This window comes from Phoenix dactylifera, chromosome 8 (assembly GCF_051530095.1).
Source record: "Phoenix dactylifera cultivar Ajwa chromosome 8, Ajwa_hap1_PhDact_Kaust_v1.1, whole genome shotgun sequence".
NCBI lineage: Eukaryota > Viridiplantae > Streptophyta > Magnoliopsida > Arecales > Arecaceae > Phoenix > Phoenix dactylifera.
The window spans coordinates 28,588,213-28,611,689 of NC_143197.1; the positions used below are offsets into that span (position 1 = coordinate 28,588,213).

General features: G+C 39.5%; 3 protein-coding genes across 3 annotated transcripts; all 3 read right to left on the bottom strand.

The window, feature by feature from the left end:
- Positions 1-1,258: 1,258 nt before the first annotated feature.
- Positions 1,259-5,364, bottom strand: LOC103706316 (vicilin-like seed storage protein At2g28490). The gene is made up of 5 exons (XM_039124902.3): positions 3,385-5,364; positions 2,997-3,181; positions 2,811-2,891; positions 2,310-2,717; positions 1,259-1,865 (listed from the first exon to the last, which is right to left on the bottom strand). The coding sequence occupies exons 1-5, from the start codon at positions 3,731-3,733 to the stop codon at positions 1,413-1,415; spliced, it is 1,476 nt and encodes a 491-aa protein (XP_038980830.3). The 5' UTR covers positions 3,734-5,364; the 3' UTR covers positions 1,259-1,412.
- A 953-nt stretch (positions 5,365-6,317) lies between these two features.
- On the bottom strand, positions 6,318-9,433 carry LOC103706257 (taxane 13-alpha-hydroxylase-like). Its single transcript, XM_008790311.6, has 4 exons — positions 8,932-9,433; positions 7,603-8,171; positions 7,022-7,215; positions 6,318-6,925 (listed from the first exon to the last, which is right to left on the bottom strand). The coding sequence occupies exons 1-4, from the start codon at positions 9,414-9,416 to the stop codon at positions 6,611-6,613; spliced, it is 1,563 nt and encodes a 520-aa protein (XP_008788533.5). The 5' UTR covers positions 9,417-9,433; the 3' UTR covers positions 6,318-6,610.
- An 8,657-nt stretch (positions 9,434-18,090) lies between these two features.
- LOC103706258 (putative serine/threonine-protein kinase PBL1) lies at positions 18,091-23,236 on the bottom strand. Its single transcript, XM_008790313.6, has 5 exons — positions 22,969-23,236; positions 21,396-22,074; positions 20,258-20,515; positions 19,514-19,633; positions 18,091-18,931 (listed from the first exon to the last, which is right to left on the bottom strand). The coding sequence occupies exons 2-5, from the start codon at positions 22,035-22,037 to the stop codon at positions 18,302-18,304; spliced, it is 1,650 nt and encodes a 549-aa protein (XP_008788535.4). The 5' UTR covers positions 22,038-22,074; positions 22,969-23,236; the 3' UTR covers positions 18,091-18,301.
- Positions 23,237-23,477: the final 241 nt, after the last annotated feature.

Below are 23,477 nucleotides of genomic sequence, written 5' to 3' on the forward strand. Positions count from 1 at the left end.
CACTTAGCTATCGTTAATGAACCTAGGGACATGTAATATAATGTCACCATGCAGTTCAATATGCATGATCTTACTTCACCATTTAAGAAATCAACATGTTTGAAAACAAAATCCTTTTACTGCTCAGAAAATATATGCTTGTAGAAAGTATAGCACTTCTTAGTGGCATGTACTGATCATCATCTATGAAGGAATGTTAGCTTGGCATTGGTCTCACATAGAGATTGCTCTTACTAGGACGTTGCATAATAATAGATGCATTGTTGTATCCAATAGACCTACCCTTCCTTTATATTGAAAAGAAGTGGCTGATATTCTATTTGACTGTCATTTTATGTTTAATACTTTTTAAGTGAAATTTAATTCATGTCCCATGATTTCTACCTGGGTTCCCCACATATAAGCATAGCTGAGTGAAAAATAAATATAACTGTGTAGAAGACAGGTAGAAAGTTTGAAAAGAAAACAGGAAATTGGGTGCACAAATGTTTACAATGTTAAATATAAAATGCTCGGTATGTAAGGGCTAAAATGTAAAATGGCAGTCAAAATGAGGGGCAAGTAGTAGTCCATCTGTGATAATGGCACGCCGGGAAGTCGTGAAATTAGGTGCCACGGTATTTGGTTGCTGAAGTGACCTGGTTCAAGTGGTACTCATTGGATAGGAAAGGTTTACGCTGTTGAAACAATAGAATTCATAAAAATTTGGACGTGTGTTCCTGGTTTTCTTTCATTCTAGTCGGTGCCAGCTTTTATATGGATAGATTTATTAGGGGTTGGAGGGTCAAGTTTCAAACTAAAACTAAATGAAAAGTCACCTTTATACTTTAAATTTTTTTTATGAAAATTGTGCAGATACGTATTTAGTTCTTTATTAATTATTCGATGAATAGATTTTGAAAAGATCAAAAAAAAATTCAAATAATATCTCATAGCTAGTCTTTTTCAATAAAATTTTAGATTGTGACAATATCAACTACATGTATTGCCCAAGAAAAAAAAAAAAGCTTGGAATGAGATTTTAAGTCTCACCCTTTGACACATATTCTCATGAAATAGATAGGCAGCCATAGATGAATACTTAAAAAATGTGATTATATTTGCAGAGACTTTCACTCAACCTAGCCCTAATAAAATGGTGCTATCTCTCTCTCTCTCTCAATTATGGTGCTGGTTGGTGCCAACATTTTTCTCAAAAAAATTGCAGCCACAAGCTGTAGATGGCACCTCATTTAGACTAGCAAAAGATGGAACGTCATTTTTCGATAATTTATGGGATTCAACAAGCTTTGTCAAAATAACAAAACCTGTCAACAAGACACTAATGATGAACGTAGAAAACTAATTAAAACCAATAACCACGAAAGAAAAACAAAAAAATTCCTAAAGAGAGCTAATGGTAGTAATTAAGCTCATGCAAAGAGCCCCCTCTTCATCACCAACACCTGATCCCCCTTCCGCTTCTCCTTCCCATTTTCCTCCATTTCTCGATGAGGCGAAGTCGGAAGTATGACCGCCTCCCGCTGCGCTTTGACGAGCCTCTCCAGCTGCTCCTCGCTCACCCCGAATGCCGCCGCAAGCTCCGGACCCCTCATGCTATGCAGCAGCGAGCTCGCTCCCACGAGGAACTGCGGCCTATTCTTTCTCGCTGATGTTGTGAAGCCAAAGAACTCAAGCGGTGCTCCATTGGATGCAATCTGGCAGAAGGGGAAATAACGAGGGATCCAGAAGACATCCCCTTCTGAAACCTCAGCATTCATGGCGGCTGTACCGTTGGGAAACGCAACCTGAATAGTTCCTGATCCACGGAGTACGATGCCATACTCTGTCGCAGTAGGGTTAACATGCGGCGATAGCATCGCACCCTGCATGGAAGTGTCATGCTCGATGGTCATATACTTAGGTTGATGTAGAACTAAGTAACGTGACATGAAGAATTTGTAAGGATAAATAGAATGGAATATGTGATGATACATATTTCCAATATTAGTTTCCATTCAGTTAAAAAGAAAAAGGACCATATCAATTATATTTAAATTGTTGTAAAAAAGAGTTTAGTCAATCTTTTCATGAAGTCTTCTCGACTTTGAGACGCTCGATTGTAATCCTATTTGCACAAAGACTTGTAAGATGCTTGAACATACATATATAAAATGCTATAGTAGAAGATACTTAATAAAAACTACCATGCATTGTGGAGTGTATATCCAGTTGGTCAATTCCATTATAGTCATCATTATAATATGGACTAATTAACTTTAATCTTATTATCACAGCTAAGAATAATCATGTTAACAGAAATTACTGACCGCTTCGAGGTTGACGAGATAGACCCCTAGGTTGGAGTGCCTTAGAGCGGAATAGTCGTGCTTATCAATGGCAATGCTATACCCATAGTCGTTCTGATAGCTCGGCTTTGTGTCATAGAGGTTGTATGATTCTGGTGAGCGGACCAACCCGCGCTTTCTCTGCACCCTGCAGTCGCCCTTTCCAAGTAGAGAGTTGAGAAGGCATCGCCATGTCCATAGATCATCTAATTCCTCTTGTTTGGCTTCATCATCGTCATCGGAATCGATTTCTTCCTCTTGGGTCATTCTCTCTTGCAGTTGCTTTATGGAAGACAAATAGTCAGGTTGGTCAGCCGCCTCGCTATTAAGACGAATGATAGGGCCACCCCTCTGGCTCTTCATGATCATTTCTAATTGATCAGAGCTGACCTGTGGGAATCCATGACGCCCAGAGAATAAGTATTTTGTTATATGCCATTAATTGTACCAGATCAATGAGAAAATTGGATATAATTTGCTCACATTGAGAGCAGCTGAGAGCGTACTGGCATCAAACCCGGAAAGCACCGACCTTGGGAGCACTCCTCCACCAATGTAGAACGACTGCCATTGACAGGACGTACGAAAGATGTTAATCCAACGTTTTTAACTCAACTGAAGAACTTCCTGTAGGGAAATCGAGGAGAAAGGTTAAATTCATGACACGACCTGCGGGAAAGCGCCATATTCGATGCTCTCCGAAGTGTCGATGCTACAAATGATGTGCAATCTCTCGCTTTTGCCAGAGTTAACGACGTAGAAGGACGACCCGGCCGGAATTGCATTGATGTGGCCCGATTTAAGCCGCTTCTCCACCAACTTATTCTTATGGATGTATCCAACTTTTGCCTCCCCTTTACCACCATATACAAAATCAGCATAAATGAGTTGATGGCATACGAGGCGATGATAATGTTATGAAGTACCAGACAGTGTCATGTTATAACCAAAATATGAATCAACTAAACATCTTCATGCACGAAGCCGTGCATGCATGCAAACGGCCGTCTATTGTGATGCCTAAGAGAGATGAAGAGAGAGGGGGAGGGAGGTTTACCTGTGCGTACAAACAGGATGAGGCTGGCATCAATGTATTGGGGGATGTAGAGGGTGTTAGGCTCCATGGTGATGAAGCCAATGTGCATGGGGCTGGGGTTGCCCCTATACTGGTATCCCATCACCAGCCGGACCTCACCAGAATCAGTCTTCAACACCTTCTTAGACCTGCTCAGCATGAAGAGGCCCCTGCCTTCTGGGGATCCGGGCGCCTCTTCTTCGTTCCTTTTCCCTCTCCCTTCCATTCCTGATCTCCCTTGGTATGCCATCACGGCCATCAGAGACCAGGAGGAGAGCAGCAACAGTGCAAGGATTGCCGATGCCGCACGAGCTCCCATGGTACTCACCATCTTAAACGGCTATCTCTTCTCTCCTTTCTTCGTTGCTCTCTGATTTAGCACAGTGGTGTGAGTGAGATGAGGCTGGTTGGCCCCAGAGGTGGGTTTAAGAAGGGCGTGAGGGAGGGTGAGGTTCTGACACGTATCCTGCATGCGCGGGAGATTTGTGGTGGGCTCGACCAATTCCACCGCAAGGTCCGAAAGATCTCATTCCGTTTATAAACTGTGTTGACTGTTGACTATTCAACGGGGGGAAGTTTTGCCGAGTTACCGGGCCTTCCGTGCAACATTCGTTCTTGTGCAAATCCTTTACAACCCAAATTTGCTAAAAAAAGGCTCGTTATCGACAAAGCCACTTATATATCTGTATCTCCTAGCATCTTCCTTGCGCTAGAAGAAGTCCCGGCAGAATCAGCAACGCACCCAAAATGCTGCGACAAGGAAACCATACCTGAGGAAGCGAAAATCCTCTTATTAACATTACATCAAACGTATGACAGGCACATCATATCTGCTGCCTCAAGCAAGCTATCAGTCTCACCCACAAGCAAACCAACCAAAATGAGAAATATAGTGGCCAACACGGTCGCAAGGACCAGCAACACGATGACAGAAAAACACCAAGCATTAGACAGACACGATCGAAACACCAAGCGTGCGTTGGAAGCGAACCCAAGCGCATTTATTCCTCTGTCATGGACCCATGTCGCTCCGCTGCTGTCGCCTCGCTGCTGTCGCCTCCTTCTTTTCGAGAAGGATAACGGTAATCCTAGTGATCTCGGGGGGATTTTCTTGCCAGTGAGGTCTTTTTGGTGGTGAAAACCAAAGTAGCAGAAGAATGAAGCTAAAGTGACAGTAGTTAGGATAAACAAAGGTAGTCCGAGGTTAGAGAGTTCAGAAAGTGAGAATAGAAGGATTACGGTCCGGAGATGTCTTGTGGTGTTATCTCATGCCTAAGGTGGTCATATAAAGCCTTCAACAAGAAGAGAAATACACCAAAATTTGATGAACTTGGACAATATTGTAACCCTCTACTTTGTTGCGTTCTTCCTATATGGATCGAAGCAAAATTGGATGCGAATGCATGAATTTAAAACAATAGGTATTTGGATTGTACCAGCCTTTATAATTTTATAATTGCTGCAGGTTTTTAAATTATTACTTGCTATTTAGTCGATATAAAAGTATTTTGGACGTGGAAAGTTCCTTGCTCTTGCACTCTTGAACAGGGGCGATATAATTCTACATAGAACAAGGACAATGGAAGAAGAAGACAGACTCGTAGCCATGAAAACGGAAACAAACTAAGATGGATAACGACATAAAACTCTTTCTTAAAGTACAAAGATTCCATTGATCTTTTGCCGCCCTGAATGAAGAGGAAAATTTCATGCTCATGAGTTTCCCAAGATCCAACACAAGGGAATATTATAGCAAATCGGGATATAGTATTAATTAATCCTAATGTCTTCTAAATCATCACTCTTTCTTAGACACTTTGTCCTGTTAATCTATCCTTTTATACGATAAACTAGATTAGTCTCAGATATAAATCATTTTGATATGGCATATTCTTGGCATTTGTTACAACTGCTCTCATTGTCCATAATTGCAGCGATTATATAGGAAAAGATACACGAATTAATCGTATCGCAGCTTTTGTTTATTTTGCATGGTCACTAGTACTGGCTAACAATCTGATAGATGACTTCAACAATCTTGTTGTTGCTTCTCTTAATAATTGTATGCAGTGGTAAGATCTTTTCCCGTGATCAAAAATAACTTACATTATCTATCAGATGGGTGATATAGATGGGAACCCCTTGCATAACTTAAGATAGCTTAGACTTTGTAGATAATACCATAGTTTAGAATTCTAATTATTGAATACAGAAGTGGGTTAGAGTGCTCCACAGCCTAGGAAGGCTTAAGGGGTTTAAGGAAGTCTCCCCTTGCATTTTTGGCTTTCAAGTTAAAAAAGAAGTTCGCTTCATCCACAAAAATTTTAATTAACAAAATTTACATACAAAAAAGAAATTAATCTTTAACTATATGGGATCATGGCCAAGCACTATATATGTTATAAATGTCAACCAACAAAAAGAACAACCAGCCATGTCTTAATCGGATTGCAGTATCCCATGGATGGGGACATGCACTTGTTAGCAGAGTTCAGAAAAAGGTGCCAAAGGAATTTTGGTGGGTTGGTGCTTTAGCGCTTGTCCTTGCGAGAGGTTTTGATTTTTTTTTTATTATGATCTTAAGAACAGGGAGGACTTGAGTTTGAATCTTGGGAAAATAGGTTCCCACATTTATTCTTGGAAGTTCATATAAATCTAGACTTGACTGAATAGTTCTCTTATTAAAATGAATATGAACTCGGCTAAGTTATTGAACTACTCTGCTTGCCTTCAATATAGAGTTCAGATGACATTTTGCCACTGGGTTTGTGTTGTAATGGTTATAACCCTACACATCCATTTTAGCTTTATGAACATTACTCCTGACCTGCAAAGTGCCAACTATCCTTTTCAATTCTCATCTCAATCATTTGATACCTTAAAGGCAAGCTCATTTGCTTTATATCTTCATGAGCTATAGTGGCCACTCCAGTATTTCAAGACATCAATTTCTCTCTAAAACAAATAGGTCATCAATTGAGCCCTGAATGTTGACTCTCTAATATTGACCCAGCAAATATAAATGTGCTAGTCTAGGCCTCAATGTGACAATCCTTAATCACAGAATACTGATTTATATCGCAAACCGTACATATTAGTGCATGTAATACTGGAATTGCATGCCCATGGAACACCTTCTATAAAGATCATCTTTAAATAAAAAGGTAGCATCCAATCTTGAGTAAGATGAACTCAAGTTTTCAGCGAATCAAACAGTTCTGAAAGTTCTTGGCTTGAGCTTGATGGGAAGACCCTTGGATGGATATGGCATCGGTTGGCATGTGATCGACTCCTCAGGGATTAGCTGAGACCACTCAAAGTTTGTGACTAAGTGGTGCATTATACCTAGAGCTTCAATTCTAGCAAACTCGTTGCCTATACACTTGCGATGTCCTGCTCCAAAGGGAATGTAAGCAAATGGTGGAATTGGTTTTGATGGATTATCAAAACGAGACGGATCAAAATTCGTAGGATCTTCGAAGATATCCTTGTTCATGTGGGTTCCACTAGCTTCCCAGAATACCTGTCCAAAATTAATATATATGGCTCAGTTACATGCATGATAGCTTACCCCTTCTATTTGTTCTTTGAGGAATAAAAATGGAGATCACAGTGGTACCTGCCATCCCTGGGGGATATCATAGCCTTCAAAGCTGATGTCTTTGAGGGTTTTTCTGAAGTTGCCAAACACAGGGGGAATCATCCTCATTAGCTCCTGTGCAACTCTCCATGTGTATATCATCTTTTGGACTTCACTCCATGAGAGCTTCCCTTGTGTTTCATCCTCTCTCTCCCTTATGATGCCCATTTGCTCTAGTAAGGAAGGAAAAATAACATTAGATAAAACATAAGTTTTCCTCATGTCAGCTTGTGTTTAATTATCTCATTCTTAAAACTTGTTTTTTTTTTCTTTCCAAGAAAAATCTCGTTCTTAAAGCATGTCTATAAAAAATGCCCAAAATCATTTGTTCGTTATATTCTTCTTTTTTTTTTTTTTTTGAGTGCCTACTAGAGTCGATACTAGTTTTCTCTTAAGTATATTTTTTTCATAGAAACTTAAGCAGCACCAGAAGATTTGTTTTTGTGAAAATGAAACACAGCATATATGAAGAAGCCTAAACAAATCAGAGAGTCTTAACATGTACATCGATGAGAAGTGGAACAATAGATTCTATGTAACACCACGAAGTGTTCGATTACCTTCCAAAACCTTGTCATAGATCTTAGGGTCTCTAGCCAACTTCCAGACCATCAAACTCAAAAGGATTGCTGTTGTATCATGACTTGCGATTAATAATGCAATGAAGGTATCTATTACGGCCTCATCACCAAATGGCTCGTTGTTCTCATCCCTTGATGTGAGCAAGGAAGAAATTATGTCATCTTTGGGACTCACAATTCCCTCTGTAATTTGCTCCTTTCTTCTCTGCAGGACGGGCAACATGCACTCGACAATTCGAGATCTTCCCTGCAAAGCTTGGTGATAGGTTGTCCCCGGGAGATTGAGAGGAAAAGCCCACAAACCTTTGAAGGCTTTGGAGAAGTCCTCAAACAAAGCTTCATTTGTGGACTCATGGTGCAATCCAAATAGGAGGCTGCATGTTACCTTAAACGTGAGCTTTCTCATAAACGGTACTGCTAAAATGGTGTTTTTCCCTTTTGTTGCACCAAGCAGCAGGTGTTTAACTAAAGCATCCATATGCCCAATGTAGTCTTGAAGATTTTCTGGTCTTAGGAAGCTCATTAATGCACCCTTCATCCTTTTATACCTGCACACATTGCACCAACGATGATAATAATAATTGGACAAATTGTATACGTTTCATAAATATGTTGATATCGCTGGTGTTTGATGGATTAATATGCAATTAATCCTTCTTGTTCTGGCAGGCAATTAATCCACAGCATGTCACTATAAGGGAAAGCAATCTCATGGCACTACTTAAAATTACTTGTCTCCTTTTGAGGGTGGGGTTACTCCACCGATGTTAGCTAGGACGGGACAGCAAAACAGAGTCTCATCCTGATGGAAGCAATCCAAATAAAGATGTGATCCTCTCACGAGAAGAAACAATAGAAATAAAAAGGAAAGAAAGTAAAAAAGAAAAGAAGTAATGGCTAAACTCCAAAAGGATAATTTCATGATGGTATTATGTAAACAATATACAAACCTCAACCAACCTTTCGATCTATGTATTGCAGGACAGCCCATAATGCTCTAAGGTCCATGCTGTATACGGTACGACGTCTTTGTGATACATGGGATCCGATGCCTCGAAATCGCATGGTTCGATATATATTCTTCAAGTTATGTGCTATCTAGGTCACATGTAACGATTTTCTAGTTCATTGAAGTGTGTGTATGATGAAATAGGAGGCTTAGCCATACAAATTTTTATTGAATCGGTATTATTTACAATGGCAGAGGTATATGATAAATATATAGATATGTGGACATATATCCATATATATTCTCTCAAAAGTAGATATATCTGGGTATTTTGTTTGAACAAAGACCAGCATTGATACCTCATCCCTGTGAGCTCAACGAAATTCTGCTTCCCAGTGACTCTTGCGATTGAAGGCGGCTGTTTCATGCTGAGGAACTCACTGCCGCAACCGAACACAAACTTGTTGCCGGCTTGGCCAGTGATAACCACGGTAGGGGAGCCCATGAGGGAGGTCTTGAAGACACGGCCGTGCTTCGCCACCCTCCTCTGTATCCACTCACTGCCCTTGTTCTCCCTCAGAGCCTTGACAAAGCTCCATGACTCGCCTATCACCGGGAAGCCAAACGATCCCGGGGGAACGTTCTTTCCGGCGACGTCCCTCCGACGGTGAAAACCAAAGAAGTAACAGTACGAGGAAGCCAAAGTGACAACAATTAAGATGAGGGTAGCCAGTCCATGGTTGGAGAGTTGGAACGGTGTCAGCATGGTAGCTGGTGGAGTAGAAGAAAGATGATCACAATTGTGGTGCAGCCCTGCACCATGTATATAGAGGCAACAAGACATGATCGCCTCCGGAAAGTGCAACCGAGCCTTAAACCCACTTCATCATCTTAGCAACCTAGGCCCTCGCACGTCACCCAGCCATTGGGAGGAAACAATTTGGAGGGCCCGATTGGGATTCACGATAAGACCCAGTGTGAGGACTGTGCGGATATGTATGTAGTCCATACTACAAGAAAATACACTTTCAGCGACCACTTTCGACGACTAAATGAATAGTGGTCGCTGCAAATAAGACTATTTGCGAGCAACATCTTTGTTAGTTACTGAATGATTGTCCTACACCGACTAAATGCATATTTGGTCGCGGAAAATCAAAACCAAGTTGGTGGGGTGAAGTTAAAACGTTTGGCGACTAAAGTTTAGTCGCTGAAAATAAGGCTATCTGCGACCAACATTCTTGTTAGTTACTGAATAATTATCCTATACCGACTAAATGCATATTTGGTAGTGGAAGGTTTCCGTAAAACCGAACAATGTTGTACTAGCCCCTGTAAGATGCTAATTTCTAAGTTCAAAAAAAAAAAACTGTTTATTTTCAAACGGTGACGTTTAACACCTTAATTCACTTAGGCATATCCTCGTCTCTTCGGCTGAATCCCAATCCCACAACTTTTCTTCATACTTAAATTCTTTTTTATTTTTATTATTATGATATAATTTTAAAAGCTCGAGCTCGGTGCTTGACTCCTTGTTAAATAAATATACGGATCGACAGGATACGCGGCATGCGGACGTGGGAACGGAAATCCGCTTAGAAATATATAGATTTCTTGGACATCCTACGGGCAGGATCGAAAATCCACTTAGAAATAAATATGCACGCATCCTTGTTAGTTACTAAATGATTGTCCTACACCAACTAAATGCATATTTGATTGCGGAAAATCAAAACCAATACTACCAGAAAACAAGCGTATAGTGACAGAAAATTAGTGACGGCCCGTTATCAGTCACTATTTGTGACGGATTAGTGACAGACAGAAATTTGGTCACCGTGGAATGAACTTAGTGACATATTAGTGACAGACCGATCACAGAATGCGCGGGTAGGATGGACGCCAAAACTTAGTGACCACCGTAGTGACAGGGTATGTGTCACAAAACTGGTAATCAAAATTGCAATCAAACAGTGACAAATTCAGCCGTCATAAAAATCGTAATCCAAGTGTTTATAAATTTTTAAAAGATTATTTTTGGCAGTGACGGATTATTAACAGAAATTTACATCGCCAAATTTAATTTCTAATTTTAAAAATATTAAAAATATTATTTTTGAATAATTATAAATAAAAAAAAGTAAAAAGTGGGAAATCCAAAATGGAACAAAGTGTCTTACGCCCCACCCAAATCATAACCCTTAAACCCTGCAACCACCCCCCACCCCCTCCCCCAAACCCTGCAGCCGCCCCCCACCCCCCATCCCTAACCCCTGCAGCCGCCCCTCAACCCACACCCCCCCCCCCAACAAACCCCACCCTCCCCACTGGCGATCCCTAACCGCTCCTCCTTCCTAACCCAAATCCAACAAATCCCTAACCGGAAGGCCGTCCACCCGCCGCTCTACCTTCCGACCTTCTCTCTCGCTGGGAGCCATGGCGGCATTCTCGTGGGCGTCCTTCCGGTTCCGCACCGGCTGATGAAACTCCTTTATAAGAGCCCGGAGGTTGAGGTTGTGGCGATGGATTGGATTCTGAGGCACCTGGTGTTGGGCTTGGATCCATTCTATTGCTTCTCTTCTCTACATACTCTTCGTGGTTAGTTTTTTTTGAAGCTTTCTATCATATATCTTCTATTGAAATTCATTCAAGAAACTTCAATTTTCAGATAGAAGGAAAGATTATGGATTTATATGTGATGTATGGTTAATAGGTATGCTTGACTTTAGACTTATAGATGATGATATTTATAATGAATGATTATGGATTCTCTAACATTGTGTATACTTCTATTTGGATGAGCAAATGTATTGTGCAATATGGATATTGGATAGGCTATGTTGGTTGTACAGGATTTGGAACGAGCCCAAAAATAAATATTAAGCTTATAATTTGAATTGTTAATTAAATACAGGTTAATACTTTCTGCCACCAAAAAATGTTTGTTGCCAATGCATTCCAATACATTCTGCGACCAAACTATTGGTGGGGGAAGATAGACATTCAATGACAATTTTTTTGGTAGCGGAAGACACATTCCACGACCAACTATTTGATCGATGTTGAAATTAGCGACAACAGATTTGGTCGCTGAAAATTTTTTTCGGCAACCAAACGTTGGTCGTTGTTGGTGTACCTTAGGTGACCACACAATATTGGTCGCCAAAACCTTTCAGTGACTAGGGTTCGGCGATAAAGGATATGCTAGTCGCGAAAAGGTTTCGGCGACCAAATATGGTTATTCGGCGACTAGAATCTTAGTCGCTGAATATGTATTTTCTTGTACTGCCTACATCGATTATTCACTGGATAGATATTGGATTATTATATTAGATTATGGAATCCAAATAATATTTTTCGGCTAGCCATTTTAGTTGAGGTCATGAATTTTTACAAATTGTATCAGAGCGAATTTGGCCCATAATCTATGAGGACTAGGGGACACTGCAGCACGGATTCATTGTGACTAACCACGGGCTAATCGTGGTGCTTATGATTAAATTTGAATGGATTTGAATCCTTAACCTGATGAGGATGTCATGGCTTAAACAAGGAGAGTATGTGAGGATTTGTGTGGGAGTGTGTTTAGTCTTATGTCAGTTATTCGCTAGGTAGATCTTAGGTACTTATACAGAATCAAGGAATCCAAATAATACCTTCCAACTAGCCATATTGGATAAGGTCCTAAGTTATTACACTCAACTTCGAATTGGATTAGCTTGGCCCATTGGTTGGCCTAGACCAGAGAAATTAGCTCATCAACATGGCACGTACATTGCACGTGCTGGAGAAGGAGAAGACTCCTAAGACTCCTAATGGGAGTCTCCTCCGTTGAGTTTGGAAAAAAGTTAAGAGTTCTCAGGCTGTTGGAGATCCTGGGGCTCCTCTATAAATGGAACCCCTTCCCTTCATGGCACTCCATCACCTAAAGTTCTCCATGTCTCTTTCTCTTCCTTTTACTTTCTCTCATAGTTCTTTACATTTTCTTAATTATATTTTATTTGGGATAAATTTGTATATAAATTTTAATTATTAATTTTATGTTATGATGGCAATATCTTTTGATAGTACGATCTCAGATTTAGAATCTGACATCCACTTTCAAGACAAGGTGTCCACTTTATGTTGGTGGTGAATGATGGGACACGACAGACATCTATTAAAACCTACAAGTTGACTCATCCCAAGTCACACTTGCACAAACTAGGGATTTCGTTCTCAATTTGTGGCAGACCTGATCATTACATCCATATGAGGGAAGGAATCCTATGAGATAGTGTTTGTCCCAAGTGGTAGGCCTATCATTGAGTTATATTCAGACTGAATCCAAGTCAAATGCCAATTTCCAATAATCTACACTAATAATTAGATTATGACAATCTGAGTATACATGCCCTTCCCAAATCCAAATCTTACTTGCTTCTAATTTCATCCCCAACCATAAATTGGATCGTTGAGTTTTATGCAGGTTAATTGCAGGGTTTGCAGTCCACACGCAGTTTTAGGTTTAATAACGATAGTTTAGCAACAAATACAATAAATCTACATGGAGACTATAGTGCTTGATGTGTTGATTTTTTTGAAAAAAAAAAAGATGTGCTGTTGGTGTATAATTCAAGAATAGGTATCAAATTATTTTGGGAGGCAGGTTGGGGGCACGCTTCTTTAGCTTGCTTGTTGAGTTATTTGATTGTGTTGAGTCAAATTTCTAATCGGCCAATCCTAAGCCGATTTTAGGTCAAAAGAGAATGATTGATGCGTGAGGAACCTTAGACATCTCACCACATCATTCTGACGTAATTTAGCCGTGTCAAATTTCTTTCTTCTTGCAGTTTTCAGCAATGAGAAATGGAATTCTCTCTTAAGGAAAATGTCACAAAGAAATCAACGTGAAAGCAGAGACTGGTGGGAACGGAAAAAAAAAGACAGACAAATCCAAGAATCAGAATCCTGCTGCAATCGACAACGACGCTGTGTATTTTTTTCTCCAGTGCAAAGATTCCACTGGCTCTTCGATAACGAGGAAGGCTCCACCCCTGAAAGTTTCCAATGATGCAGCGCCAGGGATTAGACATTTGGTCATTTCAATCCATTCTTATGCAGCAAACGTTGGATCTGGGATCGAGCTCGGCGGGATATGACCCATCTTAGTGGATTTTTCCAACTGTCATTGATGATTTCATTTGTTGAGCTCCATGGGGTGCACCGGCCTACATGAGAAATACAGCGAAAGTTTAGAAGTATTGGAGACATTCATTCATATAATCTAACATAACAATCTCAAGATTCTCAACTATATTTTATTCTTATAATTAAAATGCATTCTACTCCATGTAATATATATTAATTTATAATAAATAATTATCAATTTTATGATTATAAAAATAAATATTTATATAGATAACAAAAATTAAAATTTTATAAATTAGTATTTTGAGCCTATTCGAGTCAAGCTTAAGCAACCACAGCCTAGCTCTAGCTTAGCTCATTTCATAATTGAATGAGCTGAACTTGAGCCAAATCTCGATCTAAACCCGAGTTAGCTTGCGAATAGTTTACTTGTTTGCCAACCTTACTATCATCATCTGATGATGACTGTCAATTTTGAATATATGATATGTTGATGCCTTTCTTCAAAACTATTCATTAAATATTTATTTTTTTTTTGAGATCTAACATGTTTTTACTAAGATAAGAGAATCATACAATCAAGTACCGTAGCCCAAGGCCGGGGATTAGAGATACCAGCAACTTACCTAAAAGATACAAATCCCAATTTTCTGAACAACACCTCGGTTCATTTTGTCATTCAAAGTAACTTTTTGATCCACCTTGTTTTTTTTTTTCCTTGGAAAACAGTATTAAACTACTCCTACCAAGAAACCTTTATTAAGAAAGAGAATGTGGTGGAAGAAGTAACAAAGCAGCTTAGTGCAAGGTCTCCTGCTATTGCAAGGTCTAGAAAAAGGGTCAGATTCGCGCTACTTCACCTTTGCATGTCGAGAGATTATTTCTATATTTCAAACCCATAACCTTCAAGCGACGGTAGAGTAATTTTACTACTACACCGAGATTCACTCTCACACAAGTGAACAAACCAAAAAGGAGGTTAATTTCCGGACATGAGAAAAGCCAATCTTCAATGCCACCAACTTCCATAAACTTGCTATGCTAGTGCTGGAGGAGCTACCCCACTCCATGAATAAGATCAGAGCTATCTTGAAGACCAAGTTGATGCTACTTCTCTTTTGAAGAAAAACTCTGGCAATATTCCCCCCTTGTAAGATGTTCCAACGGTAGAAAGCACAAGTGAACCACATCCTTCGTTGGGAGTCTTCTTCACCCTTCCCGATTCTCCATAGAGTCATATATAAAGGAGAGCGGCAGGGTGTCCGATGATACCCAAACAATTTTTAACTGTGAATCAGATGCTCTTACTAAAAGAGCAGTTGAGAAGGAGGTGTGAGTTGGTTTCCTTTGCTGCACCACAAAGCAAGCAATTTGGAGAGACCATCCATTTCTTTTTGTGAAGAACTTAATTTCACTGCATGGATGTGATTCCTAATTGCCAATCACATGAAAATTTTTATTTTCTTTGGTGCGGGCGATCTCTACGAAGGGACCCTTGAGCCACCACTTCATTGCATGAATAATTCAAAGATATCGCCACTCAATTGGTTTAGATATATTATTGAACCATTACATGTTGCAATTCAAATACATTAGGTTCCTTGCAGTCTATTTTACTTTTTGTCTTTTTCCGCAATACTCACATGTGTGAGTTGCTAATGTACCAAAAAAATAAATAAATTAGGCCATTATGTATTGAGAATATTTTTTTTCAAATGACATTTTGATTGAAATATGTCGCAGAAGCGCTCTAGTGTGGTGTCAAAATCAATCTTTATCCTCTATGAGATGCATAGCTACCGCAATCGATATGTGCTGATTAAGAATCTGATCAATCAGTCAAATGATCCTGTTGTCATCATTGATGATTAATGATCTGGATACAACACAAAATTATATGATAATAGGTTATAGTGTTCTTTATCTATTGTAGACTATCTGGATCATATTAAACAACAAAGATCATATGTTCTTTATTCATTTTGACTGGTATCATAATGGGAATTGCATTAAATTACACTTGTTTTCATTCTAATAGAAGCAGTTATCATGACCAGATTTTAGAAACAGACCACAGCTAGGGTTTTAGAGGATTCAAACTCCACATTGAATATAATGTCTGACCTTGTGATTTTGCATCCTTGGAAAGCATGCAAAATCTTGATCTACAATATATACTTTTTTGATTTGAAGCTGATGATTTGAATTCCTAGACTTGATGGCAGTATTATATTATAATTGAAACAAAACAAAAATTATAAAAGAAAGGAAAAATGTAGAAATTAAGAGTCATTAGAATTCCCTATTATGAGTATCATAACAAGACTATCGTAACGTAACACGCCAACTTTTCTTTTTTCAAACTTATAATACCACATGGTTTAGATAAATTCTGAGAGCTCCCATGGACTGGGGAGTCTCTTGGATGGACGGAAGTGGTTGACGTGTGATGAACTCCTCAGGAAATAGCTGAGACCATTCAAAATTTGTGACTAGCTGGTACATAACAGTCATGACATCAACTCTAGCAAAGTCATTGCCTGCACTCAAACGAGGTCCAGCTCCAAAGGGAATGTAGGCAAATGGTGCTATTGGTTTTGAGGTTTTGATGGTTCAATCTCAAATCGATATGGATCAAAATTGGTAGGATTCTCTATTATATTCGTCTTTGTATTAATTTCACTCCACATCAGTTTCCCTTGTGTTTCATCTTGTCTCCTTTAGATTTTCCCTTTGCTCTAATGAAGAAGGAAAAAAATAGCATCTCTATACTTAGTAAACGGAAAGGAGAGAGAAAAGTCAACCTTCCTCCAAAATTCAGAAAAATTAGAAAGAAGATTATAAAAATATTGTCCATGCACACGCGCGCGCAAACAAAAAAAAAAAAAAGACAAATTCAGGAAGAGATAACCATGCATAGAAAAAAAAAAAAAAAGCCGCTAGAAGGAAAATCTTATGGTGCAACACAAACAACAGGCTGCATGTTACGTTAAGTGACCTGCTTCATAAATGGCACCATGTCCTTCTCTTTTTGTCTCACCGAGCAACCAACCTCCAGAAGTTCATGCCTAAACAACCAAAACAAATTAGCATATATGTTTATGAGTTTTACTGCTTCTTTTTTGATGTTGCTAACAAGAAATTACTTCTTGTTTTAGCTTGCTCAAAGATAATAAAATGATGTTCTTATCCTAATCTCATCTAAAATTTCTGTCACGTATTTATTATTGTTGGTAACTGAGTAGTTTAAGACAGTTCAAGCTACTGCAAGCTCCTTTGTTTGGACAAGCACCTAAAAGGATAGGTGTTCAAAGAACCGCATGATCACAACTGGTAATCAAACCAACTCTAAGAGAAACAGATCTTGTTATTAAACATACACGCATACCTACATACATATGTACATATACATAGAGAGGGGGAGAGAGAGAAGATAAAGCTAATATGAGGGCGTTCACACAACAATCCTAGAAAAGGTCGGACATGGTGCTAATGTTGACACTTCGAGCTATTGTATGCGATCTACTATCTCCGAAATGCCAACCATTAAAAAAACTAGTGATTCGGAGATTCTTGAAGTTATTTAGGTGTCCAAGATTAACCTATTTGCTGAAAAATACCCAAAGTTGAATCAAAACCATAGAAGGTCCAGACAAGAGAGGCAAAACTTGCAATGGCAGGTGCAAGCAATGCAAGACATGTAGTTCAGACATGGAGGCTGCGTGTCTAACTTGCAGCCAACCCAACAAAAAAGGAAAGGTCTGATGAAGATTAATACAAAGCCTTAAGGTATTGATGGGGCCCCAAGGAGCTGCAAAGCATGGAGGTTGCCTGAATTGTGGACCCAAAACCAAGAACCGAGTGGCAAATGGAAAAGCAAAGAGGGGTGGCTTAGGTTAACCATGACATCTTTATAGACCAAACCAAGAGCTCTCGGTACTCGAGGGTAGTTGTACGGAGGGCAGAAGTCTAAGAACCTTGAATCTCGAGCGTTCCCGCATCTTTTGTCATAAAAAGAGAGAACCTGTGCCTACCTTGAGCCGACCGCATAGTTTGATGATGTGTTGAATGGCGATTGGAACCAACGTAGAAGTTAAGACGCCGGACATGAGAAAAGATCATAAGAAATTGTAGAAAGGGAGGGCCCAAGCTGGAGGACAAAATAATGCTGCAAAGAACCGGCCAGCTATATATCCTTGGCTGAGAATGAACTGAGTTATTCCGCATAACATGAATTACAGCAAGGCTGCGAAACTGTTATCATCAACTCGGGTAACATTCTTAGACCCGCTATAGTCAAATAAGCAAAACGAGGCCATCATAGCAGAAAAAGAGAAGCCGTGAGCAGCTCACAATGGAGAGGCTAAACAAGGTCCACTTGACACTCCTTGCAAAAAGCTGAAATCCATTCACAAGAGAAGGTTGACACTCTTCTTTTATACACAATTTGTCATCATAACCCCATGAATATTCCTGTGGGTTAGATGGGCAGATGAACAGACATCATACAATTTGTATATCTAATCAAAATACAAATTACAAAATGAAAACAAACTAATAAAAATACCAAAAAAGAATAAGAGAAAAAACTATGAACAATTAAAATCCTTCCACCCCAGGCCTCGGTAGCAGCACGGGAGAGGGTGATTTCCTAACAGCATTTATCCTATTCTCTTCCATTGAGATGGTGGAAGAACAAGTTCGAGGGGGAAGAGGCATGCTCATGGACTCTCTTGGCGACAGCAATGTTTGGATTCGTGATGGGGGTGAAGGTGAAAAATTTGATTGTGGCGGCGGGATTGTGATTCCATTGAGGCTTGGAGATTTCAGCATCTGTTTGCCTGCCACAGCAGATGGTTCTTGCAGGGGATAGCGGCAGGGGTGTTTCATGTCCTGAACATTTTTGAGGGATTCCATGATGGCCCTCATGGTGGGCCTCTCTGAGGGGTCCTTCTGAAGGCATTTAAGGGCAATATCAGCAACAGTTCGAGCAGCTTTGGGAGGGAAACGCCCTTGGATGCGGGGATCTATGATAAGGGATAGACGGTGATCATCAGCAAGAAAAGGTCTGCTCCATTTGACGATGTTCCGTTCTTCTCTCTGATAGCGTGTGTCGAGATTCTTCCTGCCAGTCAGCAGTTCAAGGAGGACTATGCCAAAACTCCATACATTACTCTTGGGAGTAAGCAATCCTTTCTCCAAGGTCTCCACAGATAGATTTGCAGTAGCCTGAAGAGTGGAGGTTTACCCAAGATTAAAAATCAGGGAGCAACCACAAGTTAAAAGAGAATTTTTCCTCCAAAAATTTTTAGATTATTCACATATGCAATAACCAGATAAAATCATAATTAAATTCCCTATAATCTGATTTCCGAAGTTCTTATGGCGTTACAAGTTGATATACTCCAAGCAGATGGATAAAATATCTCTGGAAAGAAATCAGAACAAATAAACGATAATGATTTTTTTGAGAAGTAATAGGGGTAAATGTAGTTCTAATTTAATAAGAAAAATTAATTGCTAATCTGCATAGTCAAGAGGATCGCTCAAGTGCAAGAGGTTGCATGGATTGGAAAACTTCGTGCAAAAAGTCTTTGAGATATGCACCCATGATGTCAGTGCAGATGAATTGGTTGGACATAAATTGATCTACAGATGTAGACAAAATTAATGTTTTAAATTATGAACAGTTACAAACATTATATACCCTTAATACGAAAGGATATTGCATCTGCACATGCCATAGTTGACTAGAGTATAACATTGGTAATATGTGGTCATATTTTTATCATATAAAAAAATGGCACTTACAGCGGTCGACTTTGTAATCTCCATCTCTGTACTGTGGCTCACACATCCATATCCTGATAGCTTTGCACTGAAATCTTTGTCGACTTGTATATTTGAAGTTGAGAACTCATTGTACATAGCCTATAAAAAATAGCAACACATTATAAGATAAGAACCAGAAGTATACCTAGAGTCCAAAACAGAAATAAAATTGATCGTCCTTAGATTCCCCTACACAATTTCCCAAGTAAGAAAGGGGAGCACAATCCCATCTATTTTTTGATGAATTGATACTATATTTAAATAAAAAATTGACTATATCAGAAGAAAATTTGCTGAACCTGCCTTTCAGAGGCTATATGATTTGGCATTTATGTCATTTCAGGGTAAATTAAGTTTCTAAATATATTTTCTGAATCCTGCATTAATGTTTAATCAACATCAAGGATTTCAGGTTTGTTACAGTCAAAATTTCACCTTATTGTATGGCTAATCGAATGGCAGACTAGTCTAGCAGTCAAACTACAAAAAATAAAATCATTCTTTTATAATGTAAAACCACTTCAAAAATTTCTGGAAACCATATACGTCATGAACAGAACATTTTTTTAATACAGGTCAAGTTGCTGAGCAAGCCAACTGAAATAAAACCACAATTCCTTTTGAGCTCCATTTGTATTACAGCAAAAATAGCACTCACAGCTAAGGTTCAAATCGTGATGTTCAAATCAACAATAAAACAGGTCAAGGATGAAGTTCAGTAACCTGAAAAGGTCCTTCTTCATGCAAAAATGCAAGGCCTTGTGCAGCACAGAGGGCTACTTTCATCCGTGTACTCCAGTCAATGCAAGGACCATCAGATCTCCCATAAAGCATTCGATCTAAGCTTCCATAATAAAGCCTCTCATATACCAACATCCGTTCATCAGAGCCCTCACGCACATGGAAACCAAGCAATTTACAAAGTTGAGGATGTTGTAAGGTTGCTAATGTGTTCATCTCATTCAGAAATTCCTTCAAGCCCTGCAAGATTTGAAACATGCATCTTATTCCAAATATCCTCCGGCAATTCGATCAGATATCAGATCATAAATATACAAATAGGTAGGAAAAGCACAGCTTTGGACTAGATAGGCATACAACAGAAGCAAGTCATTTCCATCTGTTTGCAACTCTTTGATCCAGTTTTAGACTATAGTAATTGTCAGATCATGCAGAACATTACAAGAATGTTAAATACAGGTAGTACTTTCGGCCTTAAACATGGCACTCGCAAGTGTATTCAAGCAAAATACAAGTACATCATAATTCATAAAATATGCATTGCGGGCAGTGTAACAAGTTAACCATATATAACCATGTAAAAAGATCAGCAATAGTACTAGCGCTCAGATTCAGGAAAATATGTGCAAAAGGGATTCAATTACGCAGAGTATGACCCCCAGGATGTCAACATGCATGGCATGCAAGTATATTGCCAGAGTTTATTGATCTGGTGTCCTTCAAGTAGCAAATAGTGATAATAAGCAAACTGCAGAAATCTTAGTCTTTGGGCAAAATATAGAAATGGTTGAGAACACTTGTCATGATTATTAACTGGCTCTAGATGGTGGAGGTTTTTCATGTGTTATATTGTAGAAGTTCTATGGCGTCAACTTGGTTGGCTAATTCAAGTTGTTATACAATTCACTTTACAAAGATGTGGTTTTGATTTTATTGCAGATCAGTCTTAGTGTCCTAGGTAACTGACATGAATCTTCACCATTAACCATAAATAGGGTATTTTCACCTTCATGGATTGCACCTTCAAGGCAAAGGTCAGAATAAACAAAAAGCAAATATAAATGAAAAGAATGCCTTGGTGCACAACTATGGGCAAGTATGATATCTGTGCATATGTTACCTGGGAGGAAGGAAGCAAACGAGTGACAGTGGCTTCAATCCTCTTGGCACCCATGGTGTCGTCACCAAAGGTTGCCTTGTAAACTGTGGATGAGATACCTTCTGACACACACCGATCAACGGAGAATTGCTGGCAGGCAGAGGAAATCTCTTCGAAGGAGAAATTTCGAAGCCCTCCTCCCCCTGATGGGGGCAAAGGCAAAGGACCAGAAGTCAGAATAGGGCCACTAGCATTGCTCAATTTGAAACTTCCCCTATTCTTCAAGGCAGAGGTCGCCTGAGGCGATGGTAGAGGGAGAGGTAGGGGATTTGAAAAGCGCTGCTCTTTTACTGATCCTCCTCTACCCTTAAATTCTTCTTGGTCATCCAATTCTATTGACGAGAAAGCATCCTGATAGGCCACAACAAGGCTAGAAGGAGCAGACAACGCTCGGGCTCTGCTGTTAGCCACTCGACTGGCTGATCGGGACAATTCGGTTCTGTTTCTGAAACTTGGAGGAGCCGATTGGAGCGATGGACCACGAGATTCTGGTTCAGGAAGAGAGGTAGCCACATTCTCCTTACTAATATTAGGTTTCTCATTGACGAAATGCCCGCTTTTCTTCTTCTTCTTACATTTCAAAGCAGTGAAGCAGCCCACCATCTTGTTGAATTTTAAAGAATCAGATTTATCTCGCTTTCTGTGAGACCAAAGAGTAGGATCAGCAGAATACAATTAGAAAACCTCAAATTAAGGGGAGGACTAAATTGAAAATCGTTTATCCCGGTTAAGAGAAAGCACCAACCCAGCTGGTTTGCATCAGCATAACAGTTAGAACTAATTGTATGATTGCATGCTTAAGCCACACAATTCCACGGCTTCCATTGTAACTTAATGACAGAATCAGCTAAATTGGACGATTTGAAATTTCAATTACTAAGAAGAGTGTGACCTAATCCATGTCCCGTATAATAATACAAACAAAAGATCAAGATCATGCCCACAAGATCGCCTGAAAATTTTCAGCCTGCCCCCCCCCCCCCCCCCCCCCCTCCTCCTCCTCCTCTTCTCCTTCTCCTTCTCTCTCTCTCTCTCAAAAAAAAAAAAAAGCGTCTAACAAGCGGTCAATTCCAATTTATATTCCTTCCCTAAATTTCACAATTATTCCGAGAAGAATCGACGATTTGATGCAAATTCTCATTCAATTGACCAGACCAAGTTACCGCATCTTCATTGGACGAATCCCCAACTGCCTCCAAATCATTATTCAAATCTCCTCATCAACAAAATCCTAAAAAACGATCAATAAAAACCTGTAATTCTAATTCCACCCAAAACTCCGTAAAATTAGCAAGAAGATCTACGATTCAAGATCATCCCATCAGCAAGACTCGGACGAAAAAAAAAGGAAATAAATAAAAACCTAAACCCATCAAACAAGATTCCGGATAAAGCTTCAATCTTTATAAATTTAACAGATAAATAAAACCTAAAAACAATCAAGAATCCCTCCTAAACCCCGATTCCTCTTTTGATCAAAATTCCTCGAATCATCACCAAAAAGAGCAAAAAAGAGGGAAGAAAAGAATCCAACCTTGGAGGAAGGCCTTCAGCTTCGCCACGCGACACCGTTCCAGAAGCAAATATTTCAGTGGAAAGATTGAGAAACCCTGATAAGATGACAAATGGAGAGAGAAGGAGAGGCGGAGAGGAAGAGGAGAGGAGAATTAAAATAAAATAAAAGCTAAATTGGGGGAGTATTAGTAGTAGTCAAAGAGGTGAAAAAAGGGGAAAGAAGAAAAGTATACAGAGAGAGAGAAGGGGTGGAAGATGATGGTGACGCAGCGGCACTGGTCAAAGCCGGAGATATTGCGAAAGGCACAGCCAGACGACTTTCTATGTTCCTGCCCTTCCTACCCTTCTAAGAAAATGCCCCTGCCACTTCAGCTGAATCTCAACAATGCCATCGATCCTGCATATTGATTGAATTTTGTTTTTTTTGGGATAATTTTGTATGGCCATAAAATCTTTTCATGATTTTGACCTCATTCTAACACCTATAAATTTCGATTCAAATAATTCCAAATTTTTTGGCATGAGAAG

Coding starts and splice junctions, on each gene's coding strand:
- LOC103706316 (XM_039124902.3), bottom strand. CDS start 3,733: ATGGTGAGTACCATGGGAGCTCGTGCGGCATCGGCAATCCTTGCACTG. Junction 3,182..3,384: donor CATCCTGTTTGTACGCACAG/GTAAACCTCCCT, acceptor ATGGTGGTAAAG/GGGAGGCAAAAGTTGGATAC. Junction 2,718..2,810: donor CGCTCTCAGCTGCTCTCAAT/GTGAGCAAATTA, acceptor GGATTCCCACAG/GTCAGCTCTGATCAATTAGA.
- LOC103706258 (XM_008790313.6), bottom strand. CDS start 22,037: ATGGTGGGCTGCTTCACTGCTTTGAAATGTAAGAAGAAGAAGAAAAGC. Junction 20,516..21,395: donor GTTTGCTTCCTTCCTCCCAG/GTAACATATGCA, acceptor CAAATCTTGCAG/GGCTTGAAGGAATTTCTGAA. Junction 18,932..19,513: donor AGATTACAAAGTCGACCGCT/GTAAGTGCCATT, acceptor TCCACTCTTCAG/GCTACTGCAAATCTATCTGT.
- LOC103706257 (XM_008790311.6), bottom strand. CDS start 9,416: ATGTCTTGTTGCCTCTATATACATGGTGCAGGGCTGCACCACAATTGT. Junction 8,172..8,931: donor GTTGAGCTCACAGGGATGAG/GTATCAATGCTG, acceptor CAATGTGTGCAG/GTATAAAAGGATGAAGGGTG. Junction 7,216..7,602: donor CTATGACAAGGTTTTGGAAG/GTAATCGAACAC, acceptor CTTCCTTACTAG/AGCAAATGGGCATCATAAGG.